At 45.2% G+C, this 16,435-nt stretch overlaps 1 protein-coding gene across 1 annotated transcript in view; it reads right to left on the bottom strand.

The window, feature by feature from the left end:
• STRC (stereocilin) overlaps window positions 1-16,435 on the bottom strand; it is a 109,968-nt gene that overhangs the window by 45,993 nt on the left and 47,540 nt on the right. The window contains exon 17 of the mRNA XM_033920781.1: window positions 13,672-13,807. Within this exon, the coding sequence (XP_033776672.1) occupies window positions 13,672-13,807 (136 nt within the window). The remainder of the gene's footprint in view (window positions 1-13,671; window positions 13,808-16,435) is intronic.

The raw sequence follows: 16,435 nt of genomic DNA on the forward strand, positions 1-16,435 counted from the left end.
AACAAATTTCCTTTTCTTGTAATAAGATGCTATATGTCTCATAAAGTCTCATTTCAAATCTCCTCTTGCTTGCAGATCCATATAAAATTCTATCCTCTCACACTACTGTTTATACATTCTCAGTCTCATCTTTTGATCCACCTTAAATCTCCTTTCCAATTGTTTTGCATAAAGATTTACAATGACCACAATTTCAAACTTGTGGTGCCAATCATAGATCCTTCACATTCTACATATACAAACCCTGTTCCTTTTTTTTTTTTTTTTTTTTTTTTGACCATCGTAGCTCTGTCATTTTTATTTTAAGGTCAGGCCAACTATATACCAGAACCATCTTCAAAAAATCCTCTGCTGCATTTAGAGAATTTCCATTACAATGTCTTATTCCATATATCACAGCTGACTTCCCCTTTTATGCAAATGAAAATTGTAAGGCTTACAAAGTCACAGTCTAACTCTCATCTTGCTTGCAGATCCATTCTATTTAATGTCCTCTTGCTTGTAGTTTATATCTTCTCAATACTATTTAGAACTTATTTCCTTCAATCTGTTTTGCACAATCCTCTATCGTTTCTCAGTCTGTCTGTCCAAACAGCAAGTCAGTACAATCCATCTTATTAACCTCTGTCCTTTAAAAGGTCTGTAATATTGCATCTCTTATGCTCTTGCAGGCTACATTCCATTTGCCTCATGACAAGATAGAATGTGGAATGTATTTGAAATCCAACTGCAGCCATGCCTTCAGAATCCTATTAACTCTTTTTTTTCTTTTTTCTTCCTTTAACATAGAAATTTCCAAACAAAAATAAACATTTCAACCAAGAACACAAATACTTCCATCCAAGTCTCTATTCAGTAGCCATTGGTGATTCACACTGCTCCAAAAACTCCTTAAGTTTATCTGCAGTATCAAAATTCAAAGTTTTATTTTTATAAGTGACCCGCATAGTTGCCGGGTATATGAGCCCATATCTAGCTCCCAGACTTCTCAGCTGTGGTCTCAGGTCTAATAGCTGCTTTCTCTTTTGTGCCGTTGCTCTGGCAAAGTCAGGCACTATGTAAATCTTTGAATCCTGACACTTTAAGTTTTTATTATCTTTAGCTAATTTAATTATTTCAGCTACCTGTTGATATCTAAGTAGCTTAAAGATCAGTGGACGTGGTCCTTTTTGGCTGTTTGATAATCTCGTTGGGACCCTGTGTGCACGTTCTATTTCCAATGGAAACTTGTTTTGCATCGGGAGCACCTTGGGCAAAAAATTAATCAAAAATCCAATCGGATCCGACTTTTCAATTCCCTCCGGGACCCCAAGCACCCTTAAATTGCTCCTTCGTTCCCTATTGGACAAATCTTCCAGCTCCCTTTTAAGTGCTTCAATTTCCTTACTGTGTTCCATGTGCTTTATACTTTCCTCCTCACACTTTTCCACTCTTTTCTCAATTTGATCCACTTTCAATTCCATTGCTTGCAGTTTATTTGATAAACATACCACCTCTTCTTTCACTTCTTTTATATTTTTAGCGCATTCCAATACTATTTCCTTTACCGCCTGTATTTCCTTCATTATGTCTTTATTTTCTACATCCTCCGGCGGCAACAGAACTGACATCGGTGAAGCCGTATCAAGTTTCGATCGCTTCCCGCTTCCTGAGCTGCTCCCCGCCGCCAAATTTTTGTTTTGCTTTCCCGAAGCCATTATCCACCTCTACCTCACTTTTCAGAGTGAAATTTGAATTTTTTCTGGCTATGATCTCTGTCAAATAGCTTGTCTTCACAGAGCAAATCCACTACCCAGCCATTTAGTTCCGCTCCAAAGCCATGCCCCCTCAAAAAAAAAAAAAAAAAAAAAAAAAAAAAAATTATTTTTTCTACTTTCCACTGTCATATCCAACTTTTGTTTCTTTCCCACTGTCTACCATAGTAACATAGGGCTAGATTCACAAAGCCTACTGATCAACTTCCAACCACTTAGCGACCCGATTTCCCTCCGACCCACTTCACTAACCTCTGTTCCAATCCATCCTCTGATCTGCGCATGGAAATAAGGGGGGAACGCCATTCAAATGCAGGCAGGAAGTGATTCACTAAAATAAAAAAGCAATACCGATTGGGCTGGCCAATCCAAAAATAAGCGACTGTTGAGGACCAGTCTCTGTGGTCCTTTCCGACTGCCCTGTTTTCTACCGCCCTACTCTCTGCTATAAGACCCGATCTCCTACCTGCCCCAAATCTCCTGCTCTCTCCTGCCTGCCCCAAATCTCTCCTGCCCTTCCCCGCATTACGAGCCCGTAGTTTTAACCCACAGGTTTAAAGGGGATTAAAACCATGGGCTCGCGAACAAAAAGTAAAACTAAAAAAAGGACGCTGCTCTTAAAGCATGCGCAGACCACCTTCAGATGCATGTATCTAGCGATCCCGACAGTCGGATTGGGACGTGATTCAGATCGCCCTGATTTGTATGAGGGCTATTCGTGAATCAGCCCCCCGGCCACAGATCGGATCCCTCACGGATCAGATTGGATCCATGCCCTTTGTGAATTTAGCCCATAGTAACATAGTAGATGATGGCAGATAAAGACCCGCATGGTCCACCCAGTCTGCCCAACCTGATTCAATTTAATTTTTTGTTTTACTTCTTAGCTATTTCTGGGCAAGAATCCAAAGCTCTACCCGGTACTGTGCTTAGGTTCTAACTACCAAAATCTCTGTCAAAGCTCACTCTAGCCCATCTACACCCTCCCAGCCATTGAAGCCCTCCCCAGTCCATCCTCAATCAAATGGCCATATACAGACACAGACCGTACAAGTCTGCCTGGTACTGGCCTTAGTGCTTCAATATAGCACAGTTATCACAACAGGTGTTATCCAGGGACAGCAGGCAGCTATTCTCAACATATGGGTGACGTCATCCATGGAGCCCGGATGTGGACAGCTTCGCAAGCAGATTTGCTTGCAGAACTTAGAAAGTTTTCGACTGTCACACCGCACATGTGCCTTCCCGCCCACGCAAGGGCACGCATCTCCTCAATTCAGCTAGCAGAGAAGCCAACATGGGGAGGTGGGTGGATTGCGAGAATAGCTGCTTGCTGTTCCTGAATAACACCTGTTACGGTAACTGTGCTTTATCCCAGGACAAGCAGGCAGCCTATTCTCAACATATGGGTGACCTCCAAGGTAACCAGAATGGGATGGTGGGAGAGTTGGCAATTCAGGAGAATAAATTCTGTAACAATGCCTGGCGGAAATGGCCATCCCGTCTGGAAAAAACATCCAGACAATAATGAAATGTGAATGTATGAACCGAGGACCAAGTGGCAACTTTACAGATTTCTTCAATAGGAGTAGATCTGAGGAAAGCTAATGATGCCGCCATGGCTCTGACTTTATAGGCTGTGACTCAACTCTGTAGATGCAGTTCAGCCTGAGCATAGCAGAAAGATATGCAAACCGCTAACCAGTTGGAGATGGTGATCTCAGAAAGCACAGTTACTTACCGTAACAGTTGTTATCCAGGGACAGCAGGCAGATATTCTCAACAGTGGGTGATATCACTGACGGAGCCCCGCAGCGGACAGCCTCGAAAGCAGACTTGCTTGAAGATCTTTGTAAGAGCTTCTGAGTGCTGCACTGCGCATGCGCGAGTGCCTTCCCGCCCGAGTTAGGGCGTGCGTCTCCTGTGAGGTAAGAACATAAGAACATAAGAATTGCCATCTCCGGATCAGACCCATGGTCCATCGAGTCCGGCGATCCGCACACGCGGAGGCCCAGTCAGGTATACACCTGATTGTTCTAATCACCCATATCCCTCTATGCCTCTCATAATGAGATGTGCATCTAATTTGCCTTTGAATCCTAGCACAGTGGATTCCTTAATAACCTCCTGTGGAAGAGCATTCCATGCGTCCACCACTCGCTGCGTAAAGCAGAACTTCCTGACATTTGTCCTGGACTTGTCACCCCTTAGCTTCAAACCATGTCCTCTTGTCCGTGTCACATTGGACAATGTAAATAATTTGTTTTTCTGCTCTATTTTATCGATGTCTTTCAGTATTTTGAACGTCTCTATCATGTCCCCTCGCAGCCTCCTCTTCTCAAGGGAGAACAATCCTAGTTTCTTGAGTCGTTCCTCATATTCCAATTTCTCCATACCTCTTATTAGTTTCGTTGCTCGTCTCTGCACCCTCTCCAGCAGTTTTATATCCTTCTTTAGGTTGGGAGACCAATGTTGTACACAGTATTCCAAGTGTGGTCTGACCATTGCTCTATAAAGCGGCATTATGACTTTCTCCGATCTACTCGTGATTCCTTTCTTTATCATGCCCAACATTCTGTTTGCTTTCTTTGCCGCTGCCGCACATTGTGCCGACGGCTTCAGGGTCCTATCTATCAGTACACCCAGGTCCTTTTCTTGTTCGCTCTTACCCAGAGTTGCTCCTGACATTCTATACTCGTGTTCCTTATTCTTACTACCTAAATGCATTACTTTGCATTTCTCCACGTTGAACTTCATCTGCCATTGCTCTGCCCATTTCTCTAGCTGATACAAGTCGCTCTGGAGTTCCTTGCTATCTTCCTGCGATCTGATTTCCCGGCATAGCTTTGTGTCGTCTGCAAACTTTATGATCTCACTGGATATTCCGCCTTCCAGGTCATTGATATATATATTAAATAGAATCGGCCCAAGTACCGAGCCCTGGGGCACACCACTAGTCACTTTCTCCCAGTCTGAGAACTTCCCATTTATGCCCACTCTCTGCTTCCTATTTTCCAGCCATTTGCCTATCCACCTTTGTATATCTCCCTCTATTCCATGGCTTTGTAGTTTCCTGAGAAGTCTTTCATGCGGAACTTTGTCGAATGCTTTCTGGAAGTCCAAATAAATTATGTCCACCGGCATTCCACTATCAATTTGCTTGTTCACGGTCTCAAAAAATTGAAGCAAATTCGTTAAACATGATTTCCCTTTCCTGAACCCATGTTGACTGGGTTTCAGCAAGTCGTGTGTATCTAAGTGCCGGACTATGCTATCCTTGATCAGTGCTTCAACCATCTTTCCAGGGACAGACGTAAGGCTCACAGGTCTGTAGTTGCCCGGTTCTCCTCTCGATCCTTTCTTGAAAATTGGCGTGACATTCGCTATCTTCCAGTCATCTGGTATCTGTCCAGTTCTGATTGTCAGATTGGTGAGTTTTTGCAATAACTCTCCGATTTCAATCTTCAATTCTTTTAAGACTCTCGGATGAATTCCATCCGGTCCAGGGGATTTGTCACTTTTAAGTTTGTCGATCTGGTAGTATATCTGGTCCAAGTCCACTTCAACTGTGGTGAGGCTGTCTTCCATTACTCCATTAAACACTTTCATTGCCTCTGGTATTTTTGCAGTATCCTCCTCCGTAAAGACAGACGCAAAGAAGGAATTTAGTTTGTCCGCAATTTGTTTATCTTCCTTAATGTACCCTTTTCTTCCCTGGTCGTCCAGGGGTCCCACTGCCTCTTTTGCGGGTTTTTTCCCTTTCACGTATCTAAAGAAGGGCTTGAAGTTCTTGGCCTCTTGCGCTATTTTTTCTTCATAGTCCTTTTTGGCATCCCTCACCGCCTTGTGACATTTCTTCTGTTCGTCTTTATGTTTTTTCCATGCTTCGGTCGTTTTGATGTGTTTCCATTTTTTGAAAGAGTCCTTCTTTTCTTTTATGGCTTCCTTCACCTGTCTGGTAAGCCATGCCGGTTCTCCCTTACCTTTTGTTCTCCCTTCCTTGGAGATCCTCGGAATGTGTAGGTTTTGTGCTTCTGTGATAGTACTTTTCAGTAGGGACCATGCCTGGTCTACTGTTTCAATTTTATCCACCTTTTTCTTGAGTCGTTGTTTCACCATGGCTCTCATGCGATCGTATTTGCCCTTTTTAAAGTTAAAGGTTTTGGTTAAGGTTTTGGCACTTTTTCTATTCCCGATGTCAAGCTTAAAGATGATCACATTGTGATCGCTCGTCCCCAGCGGTACCGTAACTTCTACTTCTTTTGTCGGTCCCGTGAGGCCATTTAGCACCAAGTCCAGGGTGACGTTGCCTCTTGTCGGCTCTTTCACCATTTGTTCCAGGAAGCAATCCCCTAGCGCCTCCAGGAACTTGGCCTCCTTGCCGCAGTTGGAGGTTCCTAGTTTCCAGTCTATCCTCGGGAAATTGAAGTCTCCCAATATTATTACATTGCCCGTCTTGCATTCTCGTTTGATTTCCTCTATCATTTCTAAGTCAGTTTCATCCGCCTGTCCCGGGGGACGATAAAAAAGGCCAATTTTCGTGGCTGCACTGTTTTGTCCAGGAATCTTGACCCAGAGGGACTCTAGCTTCTCTTTCGTTTCCATCGTAGCCACTTCAACAGATTCTACTCCTTCCTGCACATATAGGGCAATACCTCCACCTTTCTGCCCTCAGTTCAGATACCTAGCTAAGAAGCCAACCAGGGGAGGAGGGTGGGTTGTGAGAATATCTGTCTGCTGTCCCTGGATAACAACTGTTACGGTAAGTAAAGCACAGTTACTTACCGTAACAGGTGTTATCCAGGGACAGCAGGCAGCTATTCTCACATATGGGTGATGTCATCGACAGAGCCTGGATGCTGACGCCTCACAAGCAGACTTGCTTGAAGAAACTTGAAGTTTCGAGTCACCTGCACTGCGTATGCGCGAGTGCCTTCCCGCTCAGCACAGGGTGCTTCTCTTCAGTTCAGATAGCTAGCAGAGAAGCCAACCAGGGGAGGTGAGTGGGTTGTGAGAATAGCTGCCTGCTGTCCCTGGATAACACCTGTTACAGTAAGTAACTGTGCTTTATCCCAGGACAAGCAGGCAGGTATTCTCACATATGGGTGACCTCCAAGCTAACCAGAATGGGATGGTGGGAGTGTTGGCAATTTAGGAGAATAAATTTTGTAATACTGATTGGCCAAACTGTCCATTCCGCCTGGAGAAAGTATCCAGACAATAGTGAGAAGTGAAGGTATGAACCGAGGACCAAGTAGCAGCCTTACAAATTTCCTCAATAGGTGTAGATCTGAGGAAAGCTACTGAAGCTGTCATTGCTCTGACTTTATGGGCTGTGACTTTACTGTGAAGGGGTAATCCAGCCTGGGCATAGCAGAAAGAGATACAAGCCGCCATCCAATTGGAGATGGTATGCTTAGAAATAGGATGTCCCAACTTATCTGGATCAAAGGAAACAAAAAATTGAGGAGCAGTTCTGTGTGGTTTGGTGCGTTCCAAGTTGAAGGCCAAAGCACGTTTACAGTCCAGAGTATGAAGAGCTGATTTTCCAGGATGAGAATGTGGCTTTGGAAAAAACACTGGAAGAACGATGGATTGGTTGAGATGAAATTCCGAGACCACTTTAGGGAGGAATTCAGGATGAGTACGAAGAACCACTTTGTCATAATGAAACACAGTGAATGGTGGACCAGCAACTAAAGCTTGCAGCTCACCGACTCGTCAAACAGAAGTGAGGGCAATGAGAAATACCACTTTCCAAGTGAGATACTTCAGATGAGCCTTGTCAATTGGTTCAAATGGAGGCTTCATCAGTTGAACAAGGACAACATTGATGTCAAAAACCACAGGAGGCGGTTTGAGAGGAGGTTTGACATTGAAAAGTCCTTTCATGAATCTGGAAACCACTGGATGAGCAGAGAGTGGTTTCCCGTCAATAGGAAGATGCAATTGCACAGAGATGGGCTCGGATCGATGTAGACTTGAGGCCAGAAAAGTGCAAAAGGTAATCCAAAACAGAAGATAAGGAGGAATGTTGAAGCTCCTTATGAGAAAAACACCACGTAGAAAATCTACACTTCCCCCTCCCCATTTGCGGTTCCTACACTCGCGGTTTCATATAATCGTGATTTTTTTCTGGGTAGGGGGAAAATTTTTAAAAACAGTCTTTTTTCCTCCCTGCCGCCTTCCTGGCCTTACCTGGTGGTCTAGAGGGTTTTCGGGGCAGGAGCGATCTTCCTACGCTCCTGCCCTGTGCAGATCGCCATGAGAAAATGGCTGCTGGGAGTTCCCATAGTCTCTCGAGACTACGTCAGGAACTCCCTACAGCCATTTCCTGATGGCGATCTGCACGGGGCAAGAGCGTAGGAAGATTGCTCCTGCCCCGAAAGTCCTCTAGACCACCAGGTAAGGCCGGGAAGGTGGCAGGGAGGTGGGGGTGGGTCAGAGTCGGATAATCGCGGTTTTTCGGCATTCGCGGTCCGGCTCTGCTTGTATCCCCCGCGAATGATGAGGGAGAAGTGTAGTCCATTTTTGGTGATAGCATTGTCTAGTGGTAGGCTTTCTAGAAGCCTCTAAAACATCTCTTACAGATTGAGAAAACTGAAGAGGAGTCATGTTGAGAGGTACCAAGCTGTGAGGTGTAGAGACTGCAGGTTGGGATGAAGGAGAGATCCTTGACTCTGTGTAAGCAGAAATGGAAAAACTGGTAGAAGGTATGGCTCCCTGCTGCTGAGTTGAAGTAGAAGGGAGTAGGAGATTGTCTCGGCCACCGAGGAGCAATTAGGATCATGGTGGCATGATCATTCTTCAACTTGACCAGAGTCTTGCAAATGAGAGGGAATGGAGGTAATGCATATAGGAAGAGATTCATCCATTCCAGAAGAAAAGCATCTGCCTCGAGGTGATGAGGAGAGTATATCCTGGAGCAGAACTGAGGCAGTTTGTAGTTGTGGGGAGATGCTAAGAGGTCTATCTGAGGCGTTCCATTCGTGAGGTTGCAGAAGATGACTCAAGTTGTCCGCCAAGCAATTTTTCGCCCCTTGGATGTAGACAGCTTTGAGGAAGGTGTTGTTGCGGATTGTCCAGTTCCAAACCTTCAGAGCTTCTTGACAAAGTGAGGCAGATCCCATCCCTCCCTGTTTGTTGACATAATACATGGCGTCTTGGTTGTCCGTCCAAATGAGGACTACTTGGTTGTGAAGATGATGTTGAAAAGCGTTGAGAGCCTTGAAAATCGGTCCGAGTTCCAATAGATTTATGTGACATTGACGATCCGTACTGGTCCAGTGGCCTTGTGTACAGAGACCATCAAGATGAGCGCCCCAAGCGTAGGTTGAAGAATCTGTCGTGAGGATCTTTTGATGAGGGGGTGTTTGAAAAAGCAAGCCTCTGCAGAGATTGGAAGAGAGCATCCACCAACGGAGAGACTGCTTCAAAGAAGGAGTGACTGTGATGTGTTGAGAAAGTGGGTCGCAAACTTGCATCCATTGAGAAGCCAGAGTCCACTGAGGAATTCTGAGGTGAAGTCTGGCAAAAGGAATCAAGTGTACTGTGGAGGCCATGTGACCTAGTAGTACCATCATGTGTCTCACTGAGATGGAAGAGCGGGAAGACACTACATGACAGAGTCGAAGTAGAGCTTCCAGACATTGTTGTGGAAGGAATGCTCTGAGTTGGATAGTATCCAGAACAGCTCTGATGAATTATAGATTCTGTGAGGGCTGAAGCTAGGATTTGGAAAAGTTGATTTCGAATCCCAAACTTTGTAGGAACCAGGTAGTCCGTTGGGTCGCAACAACAACCCCCTGAGACGTTGAATCTTTGATGAGCCAGTCGTCGAGGTAGGGAAAAACCTGAAGACCATGGTTCCGTAGAGCTGCTGCTACCACTACCAGGCACTTGGTGAACACCCTGGGAGATGAAGCCAGGCCAAAGGGCAGAACTCTGTATTGAAAATGCAGATTCCCCACCCGAAATCTGAGGTATTGACGGGAGGCCGGATGAATGGGAATATGAGTGTAGGCCTCCTTGAGATCCAGAGAGCATAACCAGTCGTTCTGCTCGAGAAGGGGATAAAGGGATGCCAGGGATAACATGCAAAATTTTTCTTTGACCAAAAATTGGTTGAGAGCCCTGAGATCCAGAATGGGCTGTAGATCGCCTGTCTTCTTCGGAACAAGGAAGTAACAGGAGTAAAACCCCTTGTTCTGCTGTTCCAAAGGAACTGGTTTGATGGCATGGAGACGAAGCAGAGCTTGAGCTTCCTGAAGAAGGGCGGTCTGGGATGGACTGGAAGGATATTCTCTTGGAGGAAGCTCTGGTGGAATCTGAGTGAAATGAAGAGAATATCCTTCCTTGATGATTGTCAGCAACCAGAGGTCAGATGTAATTGTTGTCCATCGGTGGTAAAAATGATGGAGACGACCTCCTATAGGGGGAAAAGAAGTCAGGCAGAACGGTGGAGGTTATGCTCTGTTTTAAACAGTCAAAAAGGCTGAGTAGCCTCAGGTGCAGCAGAAGGTTGAGATTTTTGTTGCTTCCGATGCTGCTGTTTCTTAGGAGGGCGATTGTAAGGAGCCATCCTTGGAGCAAAACACCTCCGATATATAGGAGGAGGGCGTGTAGTTTTGGCAGGAGCTGGCTTTGGCTTAGGTCTGACAATAGAAGCAAAGGATTTTTCATGTTCAGACATCTTGGTGGCTGCCTTGATAGATTCATCAAAGAGGTCATTGCCTGCACAAGGAATATTGGCCAAGCAGTCCTGAAGATTAGGGTCCATGTCAATGGTACGAAGCCAGGCAAGGCGACGCATGGCTAAAGAGCAAGCAGCTGCCCGGGCAGACAACTCGAAGACATCATAAGACGACTGAAGGAGATGTAATCTGAATTGTGATAAAGAAGCAGTGACTTCTTGAAATTTAAAGTGTTTTTGAGTATCCAAATAACTGAGAAATTTAGGTAAAAGAGTTATGAGGAACTCAAAATAAGTAATAAAATGAAAATTATAATTGAGGATTCTAGAAGACATCATAGAATTTTGATAGAAGCGACGTCCGAATTTGTCAATAGTTTTCCCTTCCCTTCCAGGAGGAACAGTGGCATAAACCTTGGAAGGATGGGACCTCTTTAAGGAGGACTCCACAAGCAGGGATTGATGAGATAACTGTGAGTTGTCAAACCCTTTGTGATGTACAGTTTTATACCTAGAGTCCAATTTGCCTGAACAGCTGGTATGGTATAAGGGGTCTCTAGGCATCTGGCAAAAGTCTGAGACAAAAGCTTGTGAAGAGGAAGCTTAAGTGACTCTGCTGAAGGTTGAGGTAGATGCATGACTTTGAGGTACTCCTTAGAGTATTTGGAACCAGCATCTATTTGAAGATCTAAGTCAACAGCCATCTGACGAAGAAAAGATGAGAAAGATAGCTGATTCGCCAATGCTTTGCCTCGAGAAGGACTTGAGGACGTTGAAGCAGCCTGGGTCGAAGATGAAGCTTCGGCAGGAAAAAAGGCAGCAAAAGAATATGGAGACTTGGATGAAGCAATCGAAACCGCTGCATCCTCGAGGTGTGGAAGTGGTAACCTCAATCGAGGAGTCGGTGGTCTAGTCGAAGTAGGAGTAGATCGAGGCTTAGTGGAAGAGGGACGTTTTTTTAGAAGAAGAACTATGCCTCGATGAAGGCCTTGATCGTCGGTGAGAACGGTGCTTGGAAGCAGATCTCGAAGATCGAAGAGACTTCACCTCGGAGACAGAAGCAACCGATGCCACCAAAGAATGGATAGGACTGGAGGCTATAGATAGAAGCTCCAGAGGCTTGATGGAGGAACCTCAATGCACTCCCAAAGACTCTGCTCCTTGTATAGAGTGTGAGGATTCCTGCTCCTTGGTTCACGTGCTTAGATGCCAGACCAGACACTCGCAGAGACTCTGCTTCCTGCAAAGAGTGTGCAAACTCAGACTGAGACAAAGGAAGCAACTCGACCTCGCGTGAGTCTGCAGAATGCCCAGGCTGGATGAGAGGAAGAAGCTTCGGTCCCATATTAGTAAGGAACTGAATGAATTGCTTCTCCAACATGGCCTGGAAAGAAGCCGGCAAGGATGGATCAGCGTCTGAAACCGGACCACCTGCTTTGGCTGGAGGTTCCACCGAGGCAGTGTAAATGTGCTTCGACTTGGAAGTTTTAGGTACTTTAAGCACCACCGCTGGAACTTTCTGCTGAGCTATCTGACCTGAGGCAACAGGGGAAGATACAACAGATGTCGTCAAAGAGAGAGCCGCTGCAAAGAATGAAGATCTGATGAGGCTCGAGGTGGAAGCAGTAGAAGCAGGAGGAGTCTCGGTCGAAGGTGAGGCTGAGGTCGCCTTCGAAGTCGAGGGATCGGAGGAAGAATCCATCTCGAAAAGCTTCTCCACCAAAAGACAATGACGTTTAAGGGCTTGAGGTTGAAGAGTAGCACAGCGCTCGCACGACTTTGGTTGATGATCCGGCTCAAGGCACTTGAGGCACCGACGGTGTGGGTCCGAAAGGGAAATCACAAGCTGGCACTGGCTACACTTCTTGAAGCCTGTTACAGGCCGGGACATATAAGGAAAAATGGCCGCCGCTAAACAAAGCCCTTAGGCTGCGGCCGAGCGGCCTGCCCCGGCAGTCAGACAGAAGATAGAAATTTTTTTTTTAAACTATAAATAAAAGAAAGAACAGCGATTCGTGAAGAAAAAAAATACAAACCGCGGTTCAGAGAAGGCACGAAGTAACGAAGTTAAACACAGAAAGTCAAAGATGGACTTGTCGGTTCCACGGAAAACTGAGAACTGAGGAGACGCGCCCTACGCTGGGCGGGAAGGCATTCGTGCATGCGCGGTGCGGTCGACTCGAAACTTCTAGTTTCTTCAAGCAAGTCTACTTGTAAGCTTCTGCATCCAGGCTCCGCTGATGTCATCACCCATATGTGAGACTAGCCTGCCTGCTTGTCCTGGGATAATGAGAGATTTGCATATAATGGAAGCGACAGGCATGCAAATCTGCTCCATGCATATTCATTAGGGTTATCCTGAAAACCCAATTGGCCTGGTGGTCCTGCAGGACAGGGTTGGGGAACACTGAGCTAACCGATTTAGTGCATGTTAACCAATTTAGCGTGCGTTAAATGCTAAGGTGCCCATAGAATATAATGGGCGCCTTAACATTTAGCGCACACTAAATTGGTTAGCGCGCCTTAGTAAAAGGACCTCTAAGTATCTTTATAAAACAGACAAAAAACAGGTACCTTCCTGCCCTATGAACACTTCATTGGACATATTAAGGAATTTTCACCTGCAAAAAAATATTTAAAACCATAAATAAATAAACAAAGACCTAAAGCAGAATAGAGAGGAGCTTGTTTACAAACCTCAGTCATTATAAACCACCAGTTAGGAGTTCATCTTGCTTTCTGTCACGGCTTGTTTGAAAGATTTGGGGGAAAATTTACAAATACTCCCCCCTGGAGTAAACACTACTACAAAGGGGAGAAAACTTTCTTGAGGTGCCGCTATTTCAAGGTGACTTTAGCACGCCCTTGAACCACTTTCTGCCACAGCAGTAAAATGGTCAATTTATCCGTTTTTTAAAAAAATTAATCGCCACATGATAGCGTTTCCATTGGCCAATTAGCACGTTGGCATCTACCAGCACCTGTGGCGCTCAGCGCTCTCCGCTCCCCCAACCCAGAAACCTTGTTTTTAACCTATGATTCGTCTCACACCGCACTGCCGGGCTGTGACAAGGCGGCAAACACACGCGCGCGCTCACCGCGGTTCAGTAAAAAGGCCCCGCTCGAGCCAAGGGGCGGGGCAAGGCTCGCTAGGAGGTTCCCTACTGTCAGCCCCTTCTCTCCTCTAGTAACCCCGACACACAGGTGAAGCGGGCGCGTTCCTACCAGAGCAAGCAGGGCGCCGCGAGCCAGAGAGACGCGTTTGTGGGAAGGGAGCTCTAGAAAGCTCCGGGGGTTCCTGCTCACATGTTCCAGAAGCTGCTTCATTGATTCATTCGAGAGTCTGGGAATCAGTTTCACCCTGAAGCAAATGAAAGAAGAAAAAAAAAGTTGAAACAATAAGCCAAACATTCCCCAGCGTCCAATATCCCCCTCTAACACTCTCCACGGCATAGGCGTCGGAACGGAGGTGCGGAGACCTCAGGGGCCGTGGCCTCCCCAAACATCCGCGCTGGCTCTGTAGGCGCTTGCGCACTCCCCTCTCCGCGTGGCAAGGCGCTGGGCGGAGGAGCCCCGCCCTCTTCCGGGCAATGTTCTCATTGATGATTTGCCGCGGAACCTTTTGTGGGCGTGCACATTTTCTCCTTCCTGCCCAAAGGTTTTAGCCGGCTGCTCGCGCGAGCGCTTCTTCTACTCAGTGCTCTATTGCGGCTGGTTCGTACGGGAGCTGCGGAGCTACCTAAGCGCGAGGCGGCAGCGTCCGCGGGGACAGGAAGGCGCGGAGCCGATTGGTGCGCAGCCCTCCTCACGCTGCCTGGATGATCTACACACTTCCCCAGAGGAGGTGGTGTGTGTGCTGGTTAGCCTCAAGAATAATAGGTGAGGAGGGCGGGGGCCTGGCCACCAAATTCATTGCCTTGCTGTGTGGTTCGTTTTATTGTTGTGTTTGGGAGAAATGGGGATTCCTTGCTGCCTAACTTGTCTTAGTCTTTGATCGTGGTATGTAGTGTGTACCAGAGTTCCTATTGTCCCTGAAGTTTTGTTAGATTCAAATTTGGGCTCTAATAGAAGGCTGATTTAGCTGAAAATTGAATTAGGCTTCATGCTCTAATTTAAAATGGACCAGTGATGAAGCTTTCTGGTCTCTATCCCTCTATTGCAGTGGTCTCAAACTCAAACCCTTTGCAGGGCCACATTTTGGATTTGTAGGTACTTGGAGGGCCTCAGAAAAAAAGTTAATGTCTTATTAAAGAAATGATAATTTTGCATGCGAACATAAGATTTGCTGCTGCTGGGTCAGACCAGTGTTCCATAATGCCCAGCAGTGGGCTCACGCAGCGGCCCTTAAGTCAAAGACCAGTGCCCTACTAGAGTCTAGCCTTACCTGCCTATATTCTGGTCCAGCAGGAACTTATCTAACCTTTTCTTGAATCCCTGTAGGGTGCTTTCCCCTATAACAGCCTCTGGAAGAGCGTTCCAGATTTCTACCACTCTCTGGCTGAAGAAGAACTTCCTTACGTTTGAGGTAAAACTCTTTATAGTTTATAAATCTTTCCTTTTTTCGAAGTCTTAATAATAATATTGTAACACAAACTCCCAGACCTGCATACACCACATCATCACACCAACATAGAGGAGAAGACCCTTCCAGGACTAAACCCTTCCAGGGCTAAACCACACTCTCAACCAAGAGCACTTGTCTACCCAAAAGCAACAAATAGAATACACCACACTAACATGTGCCTACATAAACATCAGAGCTCTAGGCCCAAAGAAAGAACACATAAAAGACTGGATAAAACCCGAAAATCTAGACTATCTCTTCCTCACTGAAACCTGGCTAACTTAAGACTCGGACCCCAGGATAATGGAAGTTTGCCTGAAGGGATACAAGATATCAGTGGTCTACAGGGGAAAAAAAAGAGGAGGAGGTCTAGCCATCTTATGCAAAAACTCCCTAAACTTAAACATACTAGGCAAAACGTCCACCCCCATACATGGATCTACTAGCCTGCCAACTTTCATGCACCATACTAAAAGGATCCATAACCTGCATGCTTTGCTACATAACACCAGGGATTTGGAACACAGCAAGACCAGAATTTGAAGATTTTATATACCGAAACTCTCTAACGGTAACTTAAAACCTAATCCTAGGATATCTAAACCTCCATCTCGAAGACCATACCTCTAAGCAAGTAGAAAACCTACTATCTTACTTCGAAGCCTTAACCTACAAGATCTTAGACCCACAAACCACACACGAGAAAGGTCACCAGCTTGACATTGATGGATAAAAATTCAATGATTTTTTTTATTATTTAAATTGGTTTGGGGGGAAAAATCTATTTAAAGATAGTTTTCTATTTAAGGTACATTATAGTCCATAATTAGTTTTTAATTATATATCATGAAGCTCTATATTTATGTAATGTTTATATTTTTTGGTAAATGAATTCCATTAATCCATTCTAGTCAGGAAAGCAAAGATACAAATGGAAGAAAAAATCGCTGACATGGTAAAATGGGGAGACAGGACATTTTTTTAGATATATCAATGATAGGAAGATGTTCAAAAGTGTCATTGTGAGACTCAAAAGTGAAGGGGAGTATTGTGTTCAATTTTGGACTCCATATTTGGCAAAGGAACGGAGAATTGTTGGACATAAGTGTGTAGCATGAGTGTGAAAGAGAGATGATGTATATGGGGAAAGGAAGACAGAGGGAGACTTGTTGGACATGATAGTGGTGGAGAGGAAGGAAGAGAGATGACTCAAAGATGTTTGTTTGTTTATTAAAATCTTTCTATACTGCCTATAAAGCCAAAACATAACATAATAGCACATTTCTAGACCGCATAACCATAAGTTCAGTGTGGTTAACAAAAGATTATGCTATGAGAAAATACAGGAATAATGTGATATACAGAAATCTAATTGATCAAGAATTTGGAAAAAAAGAACTCTTCAAAAGTTTTCTATAATGTTCA

Source organism: Geotrypetes seraphini, chromosome 14 (genome assembly GCF_902459505.1).
Source record: "Geotrypetes seraphini chromosome 14, aGeoSer1.1, whole genome shotgun sequence".
Taxonomy (NCBI): Eukaryota; Metazoa; Chordata; class Amphibia; order Gymnophiona; family Dermophiidae; genus Geotrypetes; species Geotrypetes seraphini.